Source organism: Anguilla rostrata, chromosome 16 (assembly GCF_018555375.3).
Source record: "Anguilla rostrata isolate EN2019 chromosome 16, ASM1855537v3, whole genome shotgun sequence".
NCBI classification, from domain to species: domain Eukaryota; kingdom Metazoa; phylum Chordata; class Actinopteri; order Anguilliformes; family Anguillidae; genus Anguilla; species Anguilla rostrata.
The window spans coordinates 18,169,932-18,194,796 of record NC_057948.1 but is presented as its reverse complement, the minus strand read 5'-3'; the positions used below and the strand labels follow the sequence as shown (position 1 = coordinate 18,194,796).

At 49.8% G+C, this 24,865-nt stretch overlaps 1 protein-coding gene across 3 annotated transcripts in view; it reads left to right on the top strand.

The window, feature by feature from the left end:
* znf609a (zinc finger protein 609a) overlaps window positions 1-24,865 on the top strand; it is a 110,416-nt gene that overhangs the window by 30,687 nt on the left and 54,864 nt on the right. For 2 of the 3 annotated variants that reach the window (XM_064313430.1, XM_064313431.1), the window contains one exon: window positions 13,310-14,188. In XM_064313430.1, coding sequence (XP_064169500.1) covers window positions 13,439-14,188 — 750 coding nt within the window. In that variant the 5' untranslated portion in view covers window positions 13,310-13,438. Of the gene's footprint in view, window positions 1-773; window positions 884-13,309; window positions 14,189-24,865 lie in introns of those variants that run through there. The other variant, XM_064313432.1, reaches the window with a different exon arrangement.

Below are 24,865 nucleotides of genomic sequence, written 5' to 3'. Positions count from 1 at the left end.
TCAGTTGGAGTTTCCTTTTGTTCTTTTTTCTCCCACCCCCCCGAATACCTGTGATTCCACATCTGTGCTTAATGCTCACTCTTGGGTGTGACCCTAATGCCAAATGAGGCCCTCTACCATGAACCATCCGAGTGGAACAGTGGTGCAGAGTTTGCCCTCAGGAACAGCTGCTCTTGGAGGAAAGGGGTTGTTAGGGGTGATTTATCAAATTACAAGAATTTGGAAATCATCAGACGCCAAAGCCAGTCTTGCAAGACTGAAGCAGACTGCTCTTGACTTCATTAAAGCACTTAATTGATCAATAACGAACATATGTGCCGAGTGCAGTGAACGCAGTGGATTTCAGAGAGGGGCCTGGCAGCTGCTGAGCTTGGGCCTCTAAGATGGAGGCTAAGGAGCCATGTGGAGAACGTGAGCCTCTGGGAAGTCCTGGACTCCACCGCACCCCCTCCCCCCCCCCACTCCCTCGGGGGAAGCCTCCAGCCCCTACGCCGTGTTTCATATTTTTGTTTTATTTTCTAGGGGAGTGCAAAGAAGCGTGCAGGGTGACTGACTGTTTTAATTCCCCCAACAACTGTAGCTGGTTATTTATAACCACGGGGAAGGCATGTGTCAGCCCCTGACAAGCTGCGCTATCGTCAGATCATTTCTCATTTTTACCCTGAAGCAGGACTTGCCCTCATCATTTGCTGCGAGCTTGCTTGGGTTCCATTTACACATCTTTCCTCTTCTCTTTTTTCAAGGCCAGGGGATCAGTGCTGGCTCTGGCGGTTTGAATATTTTATTGAATGCTTCATCAGCTGTGCCGGTCCCAGGTGCCATTTCCTCTGTGCCATCCAGAGGACAGAGCTCTGCTGAGGGCTGCATTTCCACATTAGACCATGTGAGTTATGGAGCTGACACTGGAGAGCGACTGGAAATTAACCGAAATGGATTTGGCCGTTTGGCCTGAAGTAGCCTACCTGTTGAGGAGTGGACACACACACAAGCACAGTTAAGCTTGTTGGCTGTCACAATGTCAAAATGTAGGTCTTAATAATGCCCTTGGACAGAAATGACTTTAACCTCAGCCGGTATTCCAGATGCTTCCATTTAGGAAAGCTATTCATTCTGCTGCAAAATCCAAATAAATGTTGGACAACTGAGCTCACCCTTCAATTATGCAGGTTGTAGGCATTTATTCTAAGCTGAATCGATGAATTTAAATCCAGTGGTTGCACTAGCCCATGGTATGCTGTGTCTTTGGAACGCAGTACATTCCAAAATGTGCATTTTCCATAAATTCATTTGCATTCTAATAAAATAACTGTATAACTTTCGGCCATATGCAAACTCACAATAATACAAAATGTATGTTGTTCATAATTTCATTATGACGCTTGTAACAGAAGTATAATGAAATAGCAGGAATGAAAAAAGCTGCAAATAATATTTTGCCATTCTGATCAAAAAGGAATTTTTGCCACATAGGCTAATAGGCCTCCCAATAATAGCAATCAGCTGTATTTAGGCTACAGCAGCTGTCATTCATAATTCCATTTTGACAGATTTAACACAAATTGGAACTGAAAAACAGTGTAAGTGCAAGCATTTATTATCTCCAAGTTACCAACTGTTTGTGTTATGGCCCAATACTAGCGTTAAGTGCAATAATAAGAGCCATGCAGTTGCAATAATGAGAGTAGCTAGCTAGACCATGACATTTTCAAAAGTTTTATTCAAATTAATTGCTTTCTCTTTTAATCTTGCAGTGCTACCAATGGCTGTGTAAATATTATGATCAATAAACAACACAAATGTCAGACTTCAAGGAGGATTTGCTGAATGAAACCACAGGAATTATTTTGTTGTGGTTCAAGTCAGGGTCATCACCTGTTCTAACCTTTTTAAAAAGTCCCGCTTTGCTTGCGCAGCATGGATTGATTGCTGTCCTGTCCTGCATTTTTTCGCTACTATGAGGCGCCTCAGCTCATGCCGTTGGCTCAGTAGTCAGGAAGATGGTTATGAAAAGCAGCATTGATGAGATTCAGTCTCCACTTCAGCGGGTCACCAATTTGATTTGGGAAATTTAGTGCCATTAAATTGGATGAGGTTGAAGTACAGGACATCCTTCGACCAATAAGGAAACTTTCTTTTTCTCTCTCTCTCTTTGAGAAGATGGCCGTGATGAGGCAGATTGGCTAAAGCAATTGTTTGTTTTTGTCAGCGTTTTGGACCAGTTGTTAAACGGGTCAATTTGACTGAGTCTGATATGAACTGGCAGTTTTGGTTCACAACCATAGGGTGAACGTAAGTTCACTTTATTGCCCAAATGATCTTATCAGCAGCCTTATGAATCGGTTTCCAGAAGGTAATGGAGTGGGTATTGTCTCCCATGTAGCAGTTTTGAATGTGAAAAAAGGAAACCCGATGTGCTAGTAAGGAAAAATAATATGGTGCTCAATTTTAAGAATTTTTGCTAATGTGACAATATAGAGCCAGGCTTATGGGCTCATATTATAATAAGCCAGTCATCTTTTGTAAAAGTCCCAGGCACTGTGCCTGTAATATTTCTGTGAAGCCTGCCGGCACTTTGTGCAGATGTCCACCACTGAGGGAAGAGCTTGAGCCTCTCGTCATGAATTCATAGAATACCTCTTGGAGCTGTTATGCTATTATTAGTTTGTTTGCTCATGTTCTGTTTTTGTGTTGGTGTGAACGGGACGTTGGTTATTTTTCATGTCTGAAACCTGCACCAGGGTGGGCTTTTTTGTATTGGCAGCTACTAGCGCCATCCAGGGCCATCTTAATCACTGAACATGGCCGATTCTGCATTTACCATTAGCGTACACGTTTCTGGCCTTGTGTGCTCATTGGTCTCCAGATTTACAGCCTTTCAGAGGCTGTTATTGAGCTTTTGGTTAGCATTACAGCCTTGTCTTGTGACAGTTACACATTACCGAGATTCGCATGACTTTCAAATTATTGCCACTGCCAGAACCATTATGTTTTGCTCTTGAAATTCCTTGCATTCCTTCTGATTCTGGGGGAAAACGTAATTGAGCATTTGTCATCTTGTTGAAGTGCTGGTTTCACTGTTTTCATTTCTAAACAAAATGTAGCCTATGTTTTTGTATTCAATCCAGGGAGGAATGCTTTCTCTGATATTTTCTATAATACATGAGCCTAGTTATTCTGTGGCAAAGCTGTGATTCAGCTATTCTGTCTGTGTTGGCTTTTCACTGATATGGAAGGCTCTCTCACATAGTCCTCTCTCTGAAGATGCCCGACTTCCACTGACTGCATAATGTACTGAGTGCAGCTGACTGCGGAAAATATTCTTGCAATGTTATCCCGCTGTTGGGTTATGGGGAAAATGTTCCATTTCTTCAGCGCCCTGTGTGGCATTTATGACATGCAAGGATTTCACATTTTATTACAGTCCAATCTCATGCCTTGCATATCTCAGCGTGAAGTGTTTTCTTTCGGGTCAACATGGCGGAGAGGCAGCAACGTGAGAGGGCTTTAGCCTATAGACTAAGCAGTGCATTTCACATCCTCTCCTTCTCTCTGCCATGCACATCTGAGGTAATGAATTGCATACGTCTCGAACACTTTAGATCTGCAATAATTAGTCGTATCTGGGCTGTGATAAGTGATGTTTGCGTAGAGACTCCTCCGCCGCTCTTTGAGCATTGATCGATGAAACGCTAGCGGCTAGCGGTAATACCCAGTGTGTCGTGTTACAGCCTCCTCTCCCAAACGCATCCTTCATGTGTGAAATCTGGGAGAGCCTGTGCAGCGCGTGGTTTCAGGGGGAGACGTTTCGGGACGTCTCCTGGGTTCGGCTCGCGCTCCAGAGCGGGGGCGCGGCCGGACCCGTTAATGGAGCCGCTCTTCACACGCCGGGAAAATCAATCTGGCAACTTGTCAGGACCTGGAGGCGCTGCCTCTCTCTGTCCACCGGTGCCGTGCGAGAGCTGCCTCCCTATAAATTGCCTGGAAATGGTCTGTGACATGAAGGGCGCAGACATTTTCTCTCTGATTCCATTAGCTGCAAGGCTGCGGTTCAGCCTGCCAGATCGCCCCCCCCCCCCTCCGGAGCGATCACAGCAGAGCGCAGTCCTCCGCTTCCCCAATCATCCCCGTGTAATTTATATGTATGTGTGTCGCGCGCTCAGATGAAAGTGATAGCGAATGCTTTATTTATGCCTTTTCTTCCCCGGTTATCAGCCGGCGCGGGGTTAGCGTCAGAGCCGTCTGTGCGGAGGCCCGGGGCGCCGGATTGGGGACGGAGGTGACTCATCGCGCCCGATCGGAGGCCAGGGGGCCGCGGCAGCACCAGACGCCGCTCGCCTCCCTTCTTCAATTTCTGTGTCCAGAAAAATCTCAGTGCAGGACATGGAGATTACGCGCAGAGTCCACTCAAAGCGCACCGTTGCATGCCATGTGAAAATTGAAGTGGCCCGCCCCCGCCCCCCACCCCCACGCAGTCCCGCGCCAGCTCACCCCACTCTGACATTTGCTGAGATGGGACCTGGCTGACCTGCCGAATCTCCGCTGGCTTCACCTGGAGCTCCCTGTGCATTTCTATTTCAGTCGCCGGCTCAAGCACACAATCCAATTACCTGTTGTGGGGGTGGGGGGTTAGGGCGCAGATCTCTGCAGACCGCTGTCTTACCTGCAGAGGCAGATAAACGGCTCCTGTGCACTGCATCTGCACGTGTATCTAAAGCACAGGGTAAAAGGTTACCATGTTGACCATGTTTGATTAGTACTCAAGTCCACGGTGCCAAATGTTCTCTGAACTGTAGTCCTCTGTTATCAAGGCAACTGTTGGAATTCAGTTTTTTGTTTTTTCCTCTTTATTGTAGATTATTTTGTTGCTGTAAATGGCATTTTGGTTTGTGCAGGCTTGTGCAGGATATTTGTCCATAGCTGCTGTTAAACCCCCCCTCCCCCCCTCCCCTCCCTCCCCTCCCCTGCCCTGCACCGCGTGGAATTACTGAAATGGAAAATTGCCATTGAAATTCTCCTCACACTCTGAGGGAAAGGGTATGCTGCTCTCTCCTGCAGAAAAGATCGATTCCAATAAGAGTGAGGGTGGCAAGAGGGACAAAGAAAACAAGTGCGGTTTGTTGAGGGTTGTTAATGTGTTCGATGATTAGATAGGGCCCTGCTTGTAAGTCTGTTGCCATCCATGTATGATTATCCCACGGTTCCTTGCACCTCCGACAGTGCGCTGGAGCATTTGGGCGGCGGAGTGGCTGGTGAGCCGGAGTGAATGTGATCTGGGTGCGCGGCCCCCGGGTCTGCAGCACTAACACAGAGAGCCTGCAGCCTGCACATGGGGGAGCGCTGATGGAGTCCTTTGCAGCTGATCCACCAAGGACACGCAGAGAGAGGGGGGCTGTTGTGCTTTCGGCAGGGGGGGTCAAGAGGCCGCGCACGGGGGCGTTGAAGGGGACTTGCTGCGCATTCCTCAGTAAGGACAGTACAGGTCAAGCGGCTGTAGCATTGCGTACTCTCCCCTCAGAGGCCAGGGGTGACTCAGACCCCACAGCTGTTCACCCGGCCGAATGGGACAGCTGCAGCTCCCCGGCCCCCTCAGGAGCGGACGGGGGAGGGAGGGCGGGGGCGGGGGCGGGGGTATCAGATAGCCGCTCTCGGGTGCTAATGCGGCCGCTGGAGGAGGCCGTGATCCTAGCGGGCTGACGGAGAAGCCTGTTAGCGACGGGCCCCGGCGCGGAGCCCCTGCGGCCGTCTGGGAGTCGCACGCCGCCCTTAATGAGAGCCAAATAACGCAGGCGGCCCTCCATTAGGCGAGGGCCACCGCCTCGATGGCGCAGCGATCGACGTGAGCGTCGCGGAGGGCCGCCGCGGCCCGGCGTCAGCAATCAGTCAGTGTATCACAGAGCGCGCTCAATAAATCCCCCCCTGTCATCCGAGAGCCCGTATCTGCCCGGCCAGATCTGCGGATACCGCGCGCGCTAAAACAAGATTAAAAAAGAACTGCAGCCCGTCTGGAGACGGAGAGAGTGCCGCTTTCATCTGATAGCACTCTTTATCTGAGCAGGGGAGCTGTTCTCCCCTCCCAAAGGCTCTTCAGAGGATGACAGTCCTGGCGCGCAGCGGAGGCAGGACTTTCTCAGACAGCAGGGGCTTCGAAAAAAGAAGAAATTCTTTATTAGAGATCCTCAATTACTCGTCAGTCAAAGGAATTAAAAAGGAGAGGCAGAAGCTCTCCAAGCAGGTCAGAGGATTTGCGGAGGCTCTGTTGTGTAATCACATTGTTTTTTAAATATTATTTAATTATTTTTTTATTTTCCTGTTGTTGTTTTCCTTATTGAAACGCAAAGAAGAATGGTCTGAATTCAGGCCCCTTTGAATGGGTATTGATCTGATCTCAGAGGCTGCCATCAGAAGTTGCTTCTGTGCTCCCCCCCCCTCCCCTGGTGGCGTCCTTATCACTAGGAGACAACTGCTGCAGATGCAAGTGTTGATTGTTTGCGGGTGGGAGGAGGGGTTTGCGGTGGTGGGTTTGGGGGGGGGGGTACAGGCAGCGACCCTGTCCCCACCGCAGCCCAGCCCAGCCCAGCCAGGCCGCAGCGAGCACACCCACAGCTCACTGGCATGTGAAAGAGAATTGCAAATGAGTTTATGGAGGTTATTTACAGCCGCTGAAAGAGCAGCGGTAGCAGCAGGCTGAAACACACCCTTCTGCCTGCCTGTGTTTTATGGCCGGCCCTATCGAAGGGGCCACCTGTTCCGCGGTCTGCGGAGGGGAGGGTGGGTCCTGCACCGGGCCCCGGAGCAGGCCCGCGCGTTCACACCGCTCGAAACCAGGGAATTTCACCATCGCTGCAGAGCAAACCGCATCAAGAGACTGGGTTAGATCTCACCATCTACCCCCTGACTGTGGCTCAGCGTGTCTGTGCATCTAACATGCACCATACGTTTTGGTACATCAAGATCTTTGATGAAATGAAGGCTGCCGGCAGGGTAATATTTTCCATGAAGGTGCGGTGCCTGAATAGGAATGATCCAGCTGAATGGGATGCATTTAAAACGCAAGCGTTTGATGTGGCAGGATCACTGGGTGCATGTGTGTGCCATATGCTTGTAAACGCTCTGAAGTGTAGCCTAATTAATGTTCACACAAGCACACTTTAACATGGGGTACCAACACAGGGTTTCACACAATATGGCTGCTGTGGAAACAGGCGATGGTACCTGTAGTTGATTTAAAAATAAATAGGTAAATGAGTAGTAATAATGATCCAGGGCTTGATTGGTTCAGGTCTGCCACCCCCCGCTTGACAGGGCGCGGCCATATAAACGGAGAGCGGCCTTGTGTTTCTTCAGCCGTCAGAGATAATGACATCAGTGTTCCAAATGGAAAGAGAGCCAGTCATTCAGAACGGCAGCACCACACTGCCCGTCAATCAAGCTCTGGCTTTCAAAGCGTTTCCATGGCGACAGCAGGAAAGGGTTATGAAGTGGAAGAGGATTTTGGAGAAAAGCTGCAGGACCCAGCGGATTAGAGCGGAGTGGGTTTAAGTGTACGCCAGACTTCTATCAATAATTTAATGCGTGCTGACCCACGTCTTAAAAACACAGAACACTGGCACTGAAAGTGACCTAATGAATACAGATTCACCAGGTTAAAGAGCTGATGAAAGTAGCTTGTAGTAAGCAACTTCAACGCTTTTGCTGTTTGTCTGAATAATTAAACGATTGAAAGTGGGCTGCGTGTTATCCACGCTCAGAACCACTTCTCAGGAAACCTGCCCTTTTCCGTCCATGAGTAAAGATGCAATGAGTGAAATTCATTTTGATTTGAGAAAAATATTTTCTTTTTATTTCCTTGTTATGTCTGAAAAGAGACTTTGTCTCACGACTTGGTGTGGCTTGTCGTTGTTTTTCTTGGACTGATCTGCAGCGGGGTTTGTTCTCCAAGTCATGAATGAAGAGTGCTGAAATGTTGGAGTTGAATAATACGCTGTTGTAATCTTGTCACATGGTGCTAGAATTCTCAGACTATGGTTTGTTACTGTAATTAACTGTGGAATTACCCCGGGGTTACTGGAAAGCTGCTGCCTGGAATTAGTCTCCTCTTTGTCTGCTCGTCTGGATAGTTACCTCTGAAATAATCCACAGGGTTCATTCCGAGTACAGCATGTGAAGTTTTCTTATTGGGTTTTGTATTATCCTTGGCTCTGCCTCAGGGATATCCTCTCGGATTTGCTGTCTCTGAACTGGAGGGGCTCACATTTTTTATTTTTTATTTAAATGTGTTGGTGTATTTGTCTGAATCTAAAGGGTAACCCCAGCAGCGCTGCGTGTAAGTGCTTAAAAGACGCAATTACGCTATTTATACGCTCATTCATTTTCTGTGAGAAATTGCGGGATCAGGCTAGGGGCTGATATCCGCTAATGCCATGTATCACGGTGTGTAAAAAGAGCAGCGGTCTTATCTGAGTACCCTGTAAGCCCTTAGCACTCCGGTTTTCAGAGCGCCTGTTTTAAGTGTTCCTTAAAACGGCTTCTCTCCGTGTAGCACTGCCTCTCTTCAATAAAAAAAACATATTGTTGTGATCAGATTAGTATTGATGCGTTACAGCTCGTCCTATTGGCTGCAGGACGAGGCAGGACTGATAAGATGGACGCCCGAGATTTGGTTGCCAAAAATAGACCACAGTTCCAGTGCGGCAGTATGTTAACTTTATACTACATTATGAAGGGAAACCCAAAGATTTAAATGGGGTAATCTGCCAACTTCGGGATGGATAAGGAGGAATGCAGAACTTGGAATCACCTCGCACACTTGGAAATTAGTCATCCTTCTCAGCCTGCACAGCAGCAAAATAAACATTTTCAGGAAGTTTTATCGTTTATTCCCCTGGCACTTTTCAGATTTGACTCAAAACGTAATACATTTAATTGATTTCTGAACACAAAATCCAATCATCCATTTGTACATATCCATTCGTATCAGTTTCAGTCATTGCTCAATGCTTCCACCCTTGTCATGATAGGGAGCTGCAATCTGCACCAATAGACGAGTCAAATGTGCTCAAGACTCTCGCTTTATGAAGGTGGTGTAACTAGAAGGCTATTTGAGTTTAGTTGACACAGATGGACCGAGCAAAACAGTAATGAACCTGTAAGTACACAATGTAACCAGGAATGCAGTGTTTAGCCCGCACATGGGTGCAGTCGGTGCCAGGCGATGTGCGGAGAGCCAAGCACAAATCTTTTTCCGTTTGCCTCGGCGGGGAGCAGAATGTGGAGCGGCACCTCGCCAGATTCAGGCCATAAAACTGTCACGCAGAAATAAGCATATTGATGGCCGCGTTTAGTTTAAAACCCCTTGCAAGAGCAAACCTTCTTTTGAAAAGTTTACAATAGCATAGGCTAGTATGTAAATGCATAACGAACAGTTGCTAGAACTATAAACATGCTAATATGCCAACATTTTTCAGATGTTGCTATTGAAACAGTATACTTTAATACCGCAGTGTTTTCAAAGATGGCATGACTGTGAAAATGGATTCCGCCCAACCCCAGCGTACACTATAAATACTCTCCCAGTATTGCTAACGCTGTTGGCTGATCTTCCTCTTTCATTTTGGGGCAGGCTTTTCACTGCAGTGCAGGAGTGTGTCTTAATTCCTCACTTGTTACGCGCAGCCTGTTAGCATTGTTCATGGGCTGGTGTGTCAGGAGCTGGGCAGACGCTCAGAACGCTAACCTGCATGCTGTGCCTGGCTTCCTTAGTGGGGTTAACCTTTTACTACCCTTGGAAGGCATTTCTCCCTTCACGCATCTGGGGTGTTGAAACTCATTTACATTACATTACATTACAGGCATTTAGCAGACGCTCTTATCCAGAGCGATTTACACAACTTTTACATAGCATTTTTTACATTGTATCCCTTTACAGCTGGATATATACTGAAGCAATTTTGGTACCTTGCTCAAGGGTACAACGGCAGGGTCCTACCCGGGAATCGAACCTGCGACCTTTCGGTTACAAGCCCAGTTCCTTACCCACTGTGCTACACTCCGTCCTCATTTGGACGACCTGACTTTGCACGCGTCCTTCCTCCTCAAACTGGACAGAGGCGGACGGCCTTGTGAACTTTATCATTGAATTGAATTGTATTTATGTATTTTCTCCCCTGATGGTCTGGCTGTTATTAAAACTGGCTTTCTGCTCAAGTTCTGCTATATAGCATTTATCACATCATGCTTTTTTCCTGTCATTTTGTCACGCTTTGTTGTGCATTCTCTTTGGAACAGACTGTGAGTAACACTATATCCATTCCGGATACCTAAACAGTCGTGTGTAAGTGCATTTTCCACCACAATTTGGTGAAGTGGGTATAACAATACTGCAACAGTAATGAGGATCCAGTCATTTTGAAATGTGTGCTTTGAGTTGTGTGACATGCTGCTGAAGGGGAATACCAGGGTAATTTGGGCTGCAGTGTGAGCTTCTTGCTCTGGCATTTAGCCTGGGGAGAGAGGGGATGTCGGCCTGCCTTGGGCACCTATGCAGGAATGGCTGACGTATTGGTGGAATGAAGTAACGACAGATGGGAGAAAAGAGCTTTTTTTTCATGTGTTTTGCAGGCTTATGTAACGCGCTTGGAAATGATGATCTAAACTTCTTGTTTCGTTAGACAGTCGAAAAGTGGAAAATTATTTAGGGCCACGTAAGCACTGAATCACTCTCTGCAAAGCGCAAGAAAGAAAAAAACAACGGCTAGACCGATCACTCAAGTTTTTATTTCCTGGAAGTGCCGATAGGGCCCCCGTCCGTGTAACCCCTCGTTCCGCCGAGCGGTGGTTGATCATTTCGCGCCTGGCTTGGTGCGCTCGGTGCTGGGGTGCGGAGAGCGTGCGGTGAAATGTGTGCGGCTCCCCGCAGCGGGCAGCAGGCCTGAGACTGACCGTAGGACCGGAGCAGACCTGGAGTCCTCCACTGTGACCGTCTGGCTGCTTCACGGCCAGTAGAGCTCAGACTGAGCATGAGCCTCTCTTACTGAGCTGCACCGTGCTGCCCCTGGCAACAGTCTCCCTGTACTGAACACTGCCCCTTATCGATCCGCCAGCTCTGCCTGGCCTGAGCACTACAACCACCCTCTACTGCGACGCTACTGAAGAGCAGAGCCACCTCGGGCCCCGGGGACACAGACAGGCACACTTCATCTTCACAAGGATGTGTTGGGAGGCGTTTTAATCAGCGCCCTCAGCAGAGCCGTTTGAATGATAAAAGCAGCCGTGCAGAAACGCGCGCGCATGCGAGGCCTGGCAGATATCCTCCGCGGCCCTCCGAACAACAGCTTTTTTTTTTCCTTTCGTAGTTGAGAGCAGAAAAAAAGAAGCTGGCATTCACGTCTGCGCCAGACCGGGTTTAATTAGCATCCCTGATGAGTCCGTACAGGGAGGACAGGCCTGTGGGCAGGTTACAGTGGCTGCTCTTTTCTGGTGACAGGGAATCTGACCCCCAACAGCACTGGTCCCTCCCCTCTGTCCTCGCTGACAGTAGCCCGTATTGTTTTGGAGGGAAAAGGGTTACGCCAATGTATTCATATGATAAGTCCCCTGAAAGGAAGCCCTGTGAAAGAGAGCGCTTTCTCTCGCTCCCTCTGCACGAGTTGTTTTTGACCGAGTGGAAGGGAAGCCAGCACAGTCATGTCTGATCTCTCTCAATGGTGCCTTTGTGCAAACTGTCATAAAACAGCACTTCCTTTGTCTTTTTTTTTGTCTTTGTCTCTTTGTGAATTTTGAAGAACATATAAACAGACCAGTGAGGATTTGGTACTTGTAGCGTGTTTGAGTTTTCAGTTTGAGAACTCTACGGGACCCAGATCCGTTCAAGGCGTTTTGGGGGGAAAAATTGAAATGTCACCATTTCCTCCTTTGTTTTGTCTGTTACGCTTGCTCTTGTCTCGGTTGTAATCAGTTGTGTGACAATCTGTTCCACAAGTGAGTGGTCATCTTTTGAGAACAAAACTGAAAAAAAGACCATGTATGGTATTTTTTTTGTTGTTGCCCACAATGGCTTTTTTTCCTTATACTACTGCCAGTAATGGATACAGACATCATCTAAATGGAACTTATGGACATGGAGTGAATGAATGTCCAGATCACAGATGAGCTGTAAGGGTGTTTCCTTGGCTTGGACGTCAGTGTATTGATGTATCGTAGTGTTGGCTCAGTACAGCCTTTCTGCTGTAGAGCTCGCTTCACCAAAACCCCCCGAGCACGCCCAGTGGGCGAGGAGCTCGGCTATGACGATGTCAGAGGTCTTTCACTTCTCACACCCGGCTGGAGGTCAACCTTTAGGTCTTGGAGGAAATGGATTCCATTTGTGTTTTGATAAAAAGCCGTTGGATGTCCAGGAAATCTCTCCCCAGGATGACCTGGGCTGACCCTAAAGCATTTGAATCTCCATAGCTTTGTTTTCTGGATTGCCCACAGAATTCCTTACCAGATATTCTACATCTTATTTATGTATTTGTAGAAATGTAATAGGTAATGCTCAATTGCACTGCACCAGTTAACAAAATGGCCCAGGATCACAAGAGCTCCTCAGAAATTCATAGAAAAAATTGAAGGAAAGCTTGTGTTTTCGTTTCATGTTAACATGGTTGTGTTGTGTCTCTCTGTGTGATGGTGAGAGGCTGCATGGACGTCGAGGCATTGTTTAATTTAGCTTTCCCTATGGAAATGCAGTTCTTACATAGTGAAAAACGTATGTGTGTAGGTATTTGCATTTGGCTCTAAATTATGTTAGCATTGTGGCAGATGACGGCTGTATAATGGAACCCTTCTGGGAAAATCTGTCATTCATTTTCTCCCGAGCCAGCGTGATTCCAGATGACATCATGGACATTTGAATTGCACTATTATCTGTTGTCCGGAAAACTGGGAGACTCAACAGTAAATCTTTGATTTGCCTTGGCCACCTCAGCTGCGTGATGCGAAACTGATAGGACTCTACTCCTATGTCAGTGCTTCCCCCCTCCCACTTGGCAGTTTCAGTGAAAAATTGGAATAGTTTTTCTTTCTGTGTACTCCCTGAAAAAACCTTGTTTTGTCTACAGCTGTAGCTGTTTTACTCCTAAACTGATTTAATCTGTCTGGTGAACCAGCCCATCTCCTGCTTTGATTCTTGGGCTTGAAGAGAGTTATGGGCTTGGGTGTCATGTTTGATGAATATTCTTTGGTGATTTTTTCATGTTTTAACGGTTCCCCGTTCCCCCCCCCCCCCCTTTTTTTTTCTCCCTCTTCTCTTTCCATCTATCTCTTTCTCCAGGGCAAAATGTGGGTAACTGGGAAGGGGATACCAAGACCCTGAGGCTGCTTGAACCCTTCTCCCACTGCCCCCAGTAGTCTGAGAAGGAGTCAGACCTTACTGTGGCAAGCCTGGGCCGCTGGCACTAAGATGTCCCTAAGTAGTGGCACTGCAGGCGGGAAAGGTGTGGACTCGAATGCGGTGGACACTTACGACAGCGGCGATGAGTGGGACATTGGTGTTGGCAATCTGATCATCGACCTCGACGCTGACCTAGAGAAGGACAAACTCGAGATGTCTGGCACCAAGGACGGCGGGGGCATGGCGGCCCCCCCCAGCGCTGTAGCGGCTCTGCCCGACAATATCAAATTCGTCAGTCCCGTACCCGCCCCTCAGGGCAAAGAAAGCAAATCCAAATCCAAGCGCAGTAAGAACTCTAAGGACAGTGGCAAGGCCTCGGCCGGAGACGCGGCCAAGAAGGAGGCGCAGGCGCGCGCCCAGGGGGAGGGCGCCGGGGCGGCGGGGGCCGGCACGGGGGCCACCGGCAACGCCGGCTCCGGGAAGGGCACCGAGAAGAGCGGGAAGGCCTCCCGCAACGTGCCCAGCAGCAAAAAGGACAAAGAGGGGGGTTCTGGGAAAAGCAAGAAGGAGAAAAACGAGGGCGTGGCAGCGGTGGCGGTGACCGCCGAGAAGGACACGGGGGCGCAGGCCCTGCCTTTGGGCTCCGCCCGCAGCACCCCTTTCGAGGGCACGCAAAGCACGGACCTGGCGGCCGCCGAGCAACTTGGGAATATTGCCCTCGAGCCTGCCGGCATGGTCCAGCCGCTGGCCATTAAGAGCGAGCCGGAGGAGCTGGACAGCAGCGAGTGCAGGGCCCTGAAGAAGGTCAAAAGCGAAAAGGTGAGTGTGGTCTGTGCTAATGGGAACGGGCCGCCCGCTGTGTTCTGCTTGTGTTTCTGGCTGTTTGGTTTACGGTCGCGCACTGGAGGGATGTCGAGCTGAAGGGTTTGTCTTGTTGAGAGAGTTCATTAAATGGCGGGAAACAGCCATTTCAGTTTTCTTGATAGCCTAGACCCATTAAGATTTAATGCAGCGCCATAGATTTATATTGCACACACAACAGCCTGCGTTTTTGCTATGTTAGTGTCTGATGTGGAACAGAAGGTTGCTTTGGAGGCTTGTAAGCTGTCACTGGATTAATTGTCTCTCATTTATCACTCAAGCTTTCACTTTAGTGAATTCTCACCCGGTCTGCCCTGAAAGGCGAAGCCATTTTAAGGTTTTCCTGAGGGTGAAGCTAGCCTGTCGGGACATCGCGTGCCCTTTCACCCCAGACCTCATTTCACTGTACGCACTCAGGCATTGTGGGTCTCGGCACGCCCCCCGTGTTGCGATAGGTTCCCTGAGCTCTGAGAACCTTCCGTGAGATCCATTAGGGTTAGCGCTAATGACGGTGACCCCGTGACCCTCACCCCGCCCTGCCGAGCCTTCTCCCAGAGTACGCCGGCTTGTTTACCCGGCAGGACCGAGCGCAATCCTTCGCCGTTCGCGGCGCAGACTCCCTTCCCGGTAGCTCCAGAAACAATCAGACTAATTGCATCCCAGGTGCACCGTGAGGCGCACCGACTGTACCGCCATCTCCACATTCTGCGAGCAGCAGGAGCCACCAAGGCCATTTAAAAATAACCCAGAAAAGCTTGTGTTCCAAATGGGGTTCTCAAATGTGCATTCAGACATGTTTTGGCAAGAAGAGAGCAGTCCCTCGTTGACATTGGGGCGGGTAGGATTCTTCGCCGGTGTCGGATAACCGAAGATGTGACAGAATTTGAGTGCTGCTGCGTCTGATTGGGTTTCTCATGCGGGCGGGGGGGGGGAGGGGAGAGGTAGCGGGTGAAAACATGGCCGCCCAGCAGAGAGGCTCGGTGGGTTATGTCTGTGAGGAGTAAGTAAGTATCTTCCTTACCGTAAATAAGTTTCCCAGAGCGCGCTCTTTGTCTTGGCCTCCGCGCTCTTCCCGTGTGAAACGACACGCCGTGCCTTTAAACGCCTGGAGCTGCTGATCGTGCGAAGCTCTCGCTCTTCGACATTCCGCACGCAAGTCCTTTCAGTCATTCACACTGTCACTCCGCAGACACCAGGGTGATTTACTTTCTGTAGAATCATGAATTATGATAAACACTATCTTAAACAAGATCTAAACTTGGGTGTAATCCAAACAGTGTTTTCTCCCCATGTTAAATTGGAGCCATGAGAACCAAGGAATTTATACTTCAGGTTAAAAACAAGCAGTGGATCCATTGCTGTATGAAAGAGAATCTAGAGCAAGTCAAAGAAATGATGTATGAAATGAATCACTAATAGAATTTGATAGAGTGAAGTAAAAGCAGGCTGTGGGTGCAATGTAAAGTATTTTTTGGAGGTGTGACTGCAGGCGATAACGAAGCAAGACAGGACTTGGGCCTCTATTAACCTCTTATCTCTCAGCGTCGCCTCCCCCCGCGCCTCGCTGTGCCTGTGCTTTGCAGCGCAGAACAAACGCGGCAAATCCAAGCAATTAAACCCAGCGCAAGCAGGGCAGAAGGCAGAGGGCAGTTATTAAATCCTCCGCAACCTTTCTGATAACCCCGTCATTTCACACTGGCCTCGCGCTTCTGGGGCAACATGGACGCCGGAGGAGGCTCGCTCCTGCGACGGGCGCCGCTGTTTTGGGTCGGGCTTGAGCCAGGCTGAGCCTCTGCAGATCTCTTCCAGGAAGGGTAACTCTGCACCCCCAGTCACAGCCAGTCATCACGCCCTGACTGTGGGCCACAGGCTGGAACGCAGGGCGAAACTGTGCTGTGCCTTCAGTTAAAACTCATCCGCAGCTCCCTTGACCCTCCCGACTCCCCACCCTTCCCTCCCCCCATCCCCTCTATGACCCTCCCCACATTCTCCACCTTCTCCCCACTCTCTCTCCCTGATGTCTCCCAACTCTTGCTCTCCCACCGTCCCACCACCTGTGCCCTTGATCCCCTCCCCTCTACCCTCCTCCAGCTGATCTCACCAGAGATCATCCCCTTCATCGCCCACCTGATTAACTCCTCCCTGACTTCTGGCACCTTCCCGTCATCTTTCAAAAGGCCCACATCACCCCCATTCTGAAGAAACCAACACTGGACCCCTGCCTCACCCAAAACTACAGACCGGTATCCCTTCTTCCATTCCTATCTAAAACTCTCGAACGTGCTGCGTCTAACCAACTTTCCTCTTTTCTTTCTAAACATAACCTCCAAGACCCTCAGCAGTCTGGTTTCAGACCCGGTCACTCGACGGAGACTGCCCTGCTCTCCGTCACTGAGTCTCTCCACGCAGCACACGCAGCATCCCGTTCATCTGTCCTAATTCTTCTTGACCTCTCAGCTGCCTTCGACACCGTTGACCATCCTACACTTCTGTCTTCCCTGACAAAATTGGGAATTTGCGGACCAGCCCTCAACTGGATTGCGTCCTATCTCTCCGGCCGCTCCTTCCAGGTTGCCTGGGCCGGTGCAGTATCAGCTCCTCGTCCCCTCACAACTGGGGTCCCTCAGGGCTCTGTCCTTGGTCCCCTCCTCTTTTCTCTGTATACTAGGTCCCTTGGCCTGTTATTGCCGCCCATGGCATGTCATATCATCTCTATGCAGATGATATTCAACTTTTCTACTCTTTCTCTCCCACAGACACTCAGGTCTCCGATCGCATATCCGCCTGCCTGAGTGACATCCAGAGCTGGATGACCAAACACCAGCTCAAGCTCAACACAAACAAAACGGAACTTCTCCATATTCCTTCTCTTACCTCTCCCACTTCTCATCTCCCCATTTCTTTAGGAGACACTCCCCTACACCCTTCACAGAGTGCCCGAAATCTTGGAGTTGTGCTCGACAACAGGCTGTCACTCTCTGAGAATATCGCGGCAACCACCCGGTCGTGCAGGTTCATCCTGTACAATATCCGCAGAATAAGACCACTCCTCACCAATTATTCCACACAGCTCCTGGTCCAGGCCATGATACTGTCACGTCTGGACTACTGCAACTCCCTCCTGGCTGGCCTCCCAGCATCAGCCACCAGACCCCTTCAGCTCATCCAGAATGCAGCAGCACGTCTGGTTTACAACCTCCCTCGTGACTCCCACGTCACTCCCCTCCTCATCTCCCTCCACTGGCTACCAGTGCAAGCTCGCATCCGGTTTAAGACACTGGTGCTTGCTTTCCAAGCAGTCAAGGGGTCAGCTCCTGGTTATCTGCAGAAGATGATCAGACCCTACAAGCCGGCCAGATCGCTCCGATCGGCTACTACAGGGCGGCTGATTCCTCCCCCTACACGAGCAGCAACAAGGTCTCGACTCTTTGCAGTTCTGGCCCCACGATGGTGGAACGATCTTCCAGTGGAGGTCAGAACAGCAGAGTGTCTGAGCACCTTCAAACGGAAACTCAAGACGCACCTCTTCTCTGTGTACCTCTCTCCTCTTCCCTAAACCCCCTCCCAACTAAAAAAAAAAAAAAAAAAAAAAAAAAATTTTGTTCAGACTATCTTGTTTCTCCTTATTGTATGCATCATAGTAAAGGCTTTTTATCTACATGTTGTTCAATGGACTTAAGCGGACTTGATCCTGAGTTTGGTTACTCTGTTGTAAGTCGCTCTGGATAAGAGCGTCAGCTAAATACCTATAATGTAATGTAATGTAATGAAAACGCACTGCGTGTTGGGAGGGGGTGTACGTGTGTGGGGATTTATGTTACAAGCGCGGTTGAAGTGGTAAGCCCGGTCAATAGACCACTGATTAAGGCATCTGTTAAGACTGCCAGATTAGCATCGTTTTTGGTGTCATCGTATCTGTGATATACAGTGTAGTACTTCACTCCATAGCATTATTGTTTCAGTAATTAGTAACACACCCACACACGCACACACACACACACACACACACACACACACAGAACGGTATTAAATCCTCCAGCGCTGCCACAGAGGCCTGGAGCAGCCGTGAGCGGTGGCTAAACTGTTAGCCCGGCGCTGGGTCTGTCCTCACACAGAGCTGCTTTATTACTGCGTCTTTGTGTCCTCCAGGACAGTCTTTTCATGCTCTCTCCACACAATGGGGAGAGCGGAGAGGGGCGATGGAGGGGAGGCTTTTTCTGTGTCATCTTGTTCCGTTCTTAATCCCAGAGGCCCAGCAGCGGGCGGGGGAGGGGGCGGGGGGCGGTGGTTGAACTCGGAAAGCGCTCCCCCACCCCCCACCCTTCCACCCTGCTCTGAAAGTGGAGTGGGGGTGGGGAAGGAGGCAGATTGACTGACTGTTTTGTCAGTGATGCTGGTTCAAGCTCTTTCTCCCGGAGGATCAGTCCATGGAATGCAGCTTTTTTTTCTTTTTCTTTTTTTTTTTCCTTTCTTTGGAGTTCACTCAGGAACCTGGGGAGAAAAAAAATAAAAAGTCAGCAGCAGTCCTGGAGCCTGGTGCTGGACTGCAGAAACTGCTCCGTGTGGCCAGGGACTGAGGAAGCTGGAGAAGCGAGCCTTTAACCGCTCTGCCCGCGCCCTGTCGGTCGCAGCTGATTTGTGATAGGCCGTTGTTAAGGCATTGTTCTGTGTGCCTCACGGCCCTCTCATATGCGCGCTACACTGGAAGGTGCCCGAATGAATTATGCATTCAGACCTGGGAGCGCGTGAACGTGCCTGTGTGAGGAGAACAGCGCGTGAGTGGGGGAGGGGAGGAAAGGTGTGGGAGCTCACCGGTGCCCGTGTGCTTGCTTTCCCCAAACACCTGAAACTAAAGCCACGAGCCGCCCCCTTCCAGCTCAGCTCAGCTCAGCTCAGCCCAGCCCAGCCCAGCTCAGCCCAGCTCAGCCCAGTTCAGCTCAGCTCAGCTCAGCTCAGCTCAGCCCGGCCCAGCCCAGCCCAGCCCAGCTCAGCTCAGCTCAGCCCAGCTCAGCTCAGCTCAGCCCAGCTCAGCCCAGCCCTGGAGCAGGTGCGGTCCGTGCGGCCCGAGAGCGGCCCAGCAGCCGTAAAAGCGCTCTCCGGCCGCCAAATATTTTTGATTCAGTCCATTGATTTTTTTTATTTAGTCTGCCTCTGAGGACCATGGAGCCGTGGTCTTGGGTAATAACCTCCGGGCGACGGCGCCGAGTCTGCTCTCCCTCCGCCAGCAGGCACGCTTCAGACGCCCCTGCGTCAGCTGATTCTGCTCGCAGGACCCGGCCGCGCGCGTCCTGCCCACGTTCTCCCCCAGCGACCCCCCAGCCCGTGGGCCACTGATAGGGCGGCACTGGAAGCGGAGCGGCTGAGAGGCAATCGTCATAAAGCTTTTTACTTTTATGAACTTTGGTTGTTTGTGGAGGATGTGAGCAAATCCTGTGGACAGAAGGAAAGAAATGTAGTTTTAAGGACAGACTTACAGGACAGACTCACGGCGGCCATAAATTTGAGGCCCGCTCTCTGTCCAGACGGTATGTTTCATCCCGTCAACCTCAGACGGCTAGTTGGGGCCTTCTGTTTTTGTAGTTTTATCTTCCCCCGCCCGTTACTGCATAGACTTGTGGGAAATGTGGGCTGTGCTTGTTGCTGTAGATGCAGATGAATGCAGAGTGAGTCTCAGAGTGAATGGAGCAGCTTACAGCGCAGGCTTTTATGACCTAGAACACACAGTCTGATGTGGTTTGCAGATGGTTGAAGCATAGCCCCCGGTGCTTTTTAAAAAATAGCTTTATTTCTGTCGCGGAAACTTAAACGGACTCTTAGCACAGTGTATTTATTTATTTATTTGTTTAGTTATTTATGGACTGGCTGGCATTTTTTTTCATCGCTCACCAAGAAGCAGGACCCCCTGCTGCTCTGAGGAGGGGAGCCTGAGGGAGGAGGCCTCCAGGCAGTGCCCAACACGCAGAATATTCCGGATGCATAACATGCTGAAAATGGAAATTTTTGCACAATCCAATCCCCCAATGCCCCAATATTCGGTAAACACCACCCCCTCCTTCAAATTCCTCCCGAAAGCCAGCTAAACCGTTAAGAGAGTCTGGCTGGTCTAGTCCCGTCCTGTCAGTTGTCTGATTGGGTATAGGTAAATCTACATGATGTCATGGGAAAATATCCTATCATGTGCCGGCGTTGGGGTCAGGTGGGGGGTGGGAGGTCAGGCTTGCCTTGCTGCCGCATTGCGTGAGGGGCCTGGGTATTTTCGGGACAGCCCCACCGGCGGTCAGGGGCAGGAAGGAACATTCAGGAGCACCTCGTGAAGATCAGAGCGCCAGGAGCCCCCTCTCTCAGTACGGGGACAGAACTGCTTTTCTGGGTATTCATACGGAGACGAGCTGCTGCTCTTCGCTTTAGTGCTTCAGTTTTAATGTTGTTTAATGAGTGAATTCCTCATATGCCTATTCAGAGTAACGATTTGGCAGTGAAACATTCTCTTGCTGCATTTGATGTGTGTGTGTGTGTGTGTGTGTGTTTATATGCAGAATTATAAAACACTGATCACGACTTCCAGGTACTCTCTCCTCTCTCCCTCTTTATTTCCATCTCTGTCTCGCAGACACACACACACACACACACACACACACACACACACACACCCTCATTACCAGGCTGCAGGACCCAGGAGCTTGTCGGTTTCCTCTGTCTCTAGCCTGTGTCTGTAATGAGTAGCCGGAGGAGAGCGCTGGGCTCTTATGGACTGTCGCGCTGGAGATGTCAGTTTTAGGAAATGGGAGTCCTCCTCTTCTGCATGTTAAAGCAGGGTCTGCGGGACGGGGAGGGCATGGTGAGAGAGCCCCCTCCCCTCCCCTGCCAGCGGCCTCTGACTGGTCCTATTGTGTTACAGCACATTCCTTACGCTAGCGCCAGGATTTTTAAGGACGTCGGGGGTGCGGGGGCGGGGGAGAGCGTGGGCGGGCGAAACTAAACATGAAATCTCTTCTTTCTGACTGCCCAAGTACAAGAGGCTAGGAAGGTGCAAGCGGATGCTATCAGGTGACTGGAGGAACAGGCTTGTTCCAGTGGGGGGGGCGGTGGGTGGGGGGGTTTCGGGTTACTGGGCAGGCGGAAGAAGCAGGAAAACCTCCTCTGTGACCGCCGTAGCTTTCTCCTTCCCCACCAAACCCTCGCTCGTCCGCGCTGGAATGCTGTCCTTCTGCATCCCGCCGGCCTCCCTGCGTGCCTCGAAGCCGCCATGTCTGGGACGCACGCTCAGAGACGCACGGCCGTACTCTGGGCTAGGCCGGGGACCGGCTGCCTCCACGGGCCTCTGGTAAAAACCCTTTAATCTGATACACTGAACCGCTAACTGTCGGTCGCGAGCAGAACCGAGAGCGGTCCTTATGAGCGCGGCTGCGTTAAAGCTCGGAGTGCTGCAGTAGCTGAATCGCTAAAAACGTTCGCCTCAGATTATTGGTTTAACGCGCAGGACGAAAATCTCTGGCGGGAGAAAATCTTGGAAGGGAAATCAGCTTTGCTTCCTGTAATCTTAGACGTCCTCTGCTGGGACACCTTCAGATGAACAGGGCCGGTGTTTTTAACGGTGCTCTTCCAGAAGGTTCTCCTCCTCCGGCCATAAGAGAGGAAAAGCAGAGGCCAGCCGGCCGCTCGCTCGGTCGTTCGCACCCTCCACGCGGGGCTCGGGTGGAATTCTGATGCCAGCAGCAGATTTCGGCGGAGATCAGATAATGCTTGCCTCTTCAGTTCTGGGCCAGTCGGAGAGTGAGAGCGCTGCTCGGCGCGGTTAACGGTCAGGGCAGAGCGGCGTGCGGCCGGCCACGCTACAGCAAGCTCCTCCCCGAGCAGCGCGGGGGGGGGGCAGGGGGCAGGGGGCAGAGACAGGGGGGTCGAATACAGCACGGAGCCAAAGGCTACACGCCTCGGCACGGACCCCCCCGTGCGCCGCCCGCCGTCAGGTCTCTCTGTCGGGAAGATGAAAAGTAGAGAATCCAGGGCGTCTTAGTCACACAGGAAAAGCTTTACTGGAAACCTGGGCCAGGAACCTTCCGTATCTTATCTGAGCTGGCTTCAGTGTTTTTTAAGGGGAAATGTGCATGCATGGTAACAGGCCTGACTGTAAGTGCAGTTCTAATTGAAGCTGATTAAATGTGTTCATTTCTAAATCTGTATTCGAACCCTGCTGTGGTGCAGGGATAGATAATTAGAAACATAGGTGGAAAGTTTAGGGCTGTTAGGCTAAATACCTGTTTGGGATTTTCAGTGATGTCTGCTCTCATTAGACCTGTGTTTTCACCAGCAGGGCCCTGGCCCTATCAACAGTGTAGAGTTCAACACTGAGCATGATTCTCCAAAAGCATTCTACAAAGCGTGCACTGTCTTATAGAGCGATGGCCTACACCTACAGTCTGCTCTTTAAATACTTAAACAGAGTAAATGTCAGGAATATTTGCCTCTGTGTTTGGCTTGTCTGCTCCCTTTAGCAGTTCCATAAATCAAAATAAGGCCGTATTCAAGTTGCGCTGAGATCCCTAAAGGCCGTATAGCTACAGGTCCCAAAGCCAAAAACCGCTGCTTTTATAAAGAGACCTAGAAATGTTCCGACTCTTGGTGCCCTGGGGGGGTGCGGGGGAACAGAAATGTCTTTGCCTAGCTCTTTACCAGCGAGGGCTTCCTGTCTGCGTTTGAAGTTAATTTGGCCGTGCAGGACAGCAAGCTGCTGCCAAGATGGAGCTTTTAATTCGTGGCAGGGGTCAGGGGGAGGGCGGTCCGAAGGCCAGCTCTGGCAGGCTGTGTGCAGCAGCTGTGCACGTGGGCCTCTTTTTTCGGGCTAAGGCCTTTCAGATCCTTATCTTCCTTTTTTTATTTTACCTTGTTTATCACTCGGACCCCCACGTTTGCTCTCTGTCTCTTTGTTTGGGATGCGTCGGGCCTTTGTGAAGGAGCAGGGTTGTTGTGTTGGGGGTGCCTCTGCCCCTTGCTCTGTTTTCTCTGCATCGCCAAAGCTTTTCCTTGTGAAGATAATATCCTGCCTGATCCTTAACTGAGAGGTGTACCCTGTCTTCAGACCCCGTTCCTTATTTCTTTAACTTCATTCACAGTTGACTTTTTGGTCTTGTACAAGCATTCTGAGCTTTTTTGGGGAAGTGCGCTTCTTAAAGTTCAGAGCTTTAAAATAGTCTCCGTCCATTATGATGTAGTTTCAGTGGTGTTTTAAGTCTTTAAATATAGCTTGTGCTCTTCTGGGAAAGAAATGCAAGTGTAAAATATGACATGATGGGTATTGGTCAATTGGAGAATGATTCAGTCTACATTTACATGAGGCAGAGTACTTTAATCTTCATGCCCAGATTCTCAATCCTGACTAAATTTAGCTAACCGATTTGTTTCAGGAGAAAATGTAAAATGGTAGCTGCACACATAGCCTAATCCCTGCCACTTTCCCTAAAGCCATCCTGAAAAATCCCACACAAAAGGTAAATGGAAGGTGATCTCCTTTGCTGAGGTCCTATTTTTTGTGCCTCATGGCTGTCTACAGTATTTGCCAGCGTGTAATTTGCCAAACGCATCTGGATTTGAACACAGTCAGCCTGCTACCTCTTTCTGTGTGAGAGATGGCTTTTTTTTGGTGGCGGTGTTGGCGGTATAGATCAGGGAAGCATTAGCCGCTGTGGGCTCAGTCTGCTGTGATTCCTGTAGAGCCGCCGCCACTGCCTGTTTGAAGCGCTCGCCCTCGGGGAGCTGTTTCTACTCCAGTAAAAACACTCGACACTAATTGTTTTCCACATGTCTGCCATTAGCCTCTGTCTCCACAGTGCAGAAAATGGCTCTGAGGTTACAAGCTCAGCAAAGGCACACAACTGTAAAGAATCGAAGGCAAATATGGAGGACAGCAGATGGGTTGTGGGCCAGGGAACGCTGCTCAGTTTCACAGATCGTGGCGACCACGTCTCCCAGCCTGTGGCCCAAGTTTCATTCGGATTTTAATGCGTCGTTTATTTATGAAAAACGGGGCAGTATTCACACAGGACTTCTTGATGAGATTTCAGAAACCAGAGTTTCCAGATTTGTTTTATAGGTAAATTATATGTGGAAGGCATTGGCAAAAATGGTTGTTTTTGTTGGTTTAGAATGAAGGAATGCTTATTATTAGACCTCTGCAAATACAGTGAGCCAGAAGTTTCTTTTGCATCATTACTATAGTTACAGCCCAGGCGAATAGCTATCTGTGCTTCTCTTGAGACTGAGTAGAGAACAGATTGTTATCGGAGAGGTGTAGTGTTTGCTGTTGCATTTATTATGACCAAGTGCCTTTTGACTTCAATAGAGTCCGCAGAAAATAGGATACATAGAAACGTCGGAGAGCTTTGAGGTCATGGCAGAAACACTCGTTTTATGAAGTCAGTTCACCTGGGACCTTTATTTGTACCCATATCTGGTAAGCCTGGGCCTTTTGTGAATGATGTGCTTTGATATGGAGACAGAGAATTATTTATAGAAGGCTTTGATTGTTATCAGGACAGGAAATTAATGCAGCTCATTAATGGTTGGATGAGTTGGAAAGCATATTTGGAACACACATAGCAATCTCGAACTAAGACATCACTTGGGCAATTGTTTTCTTTA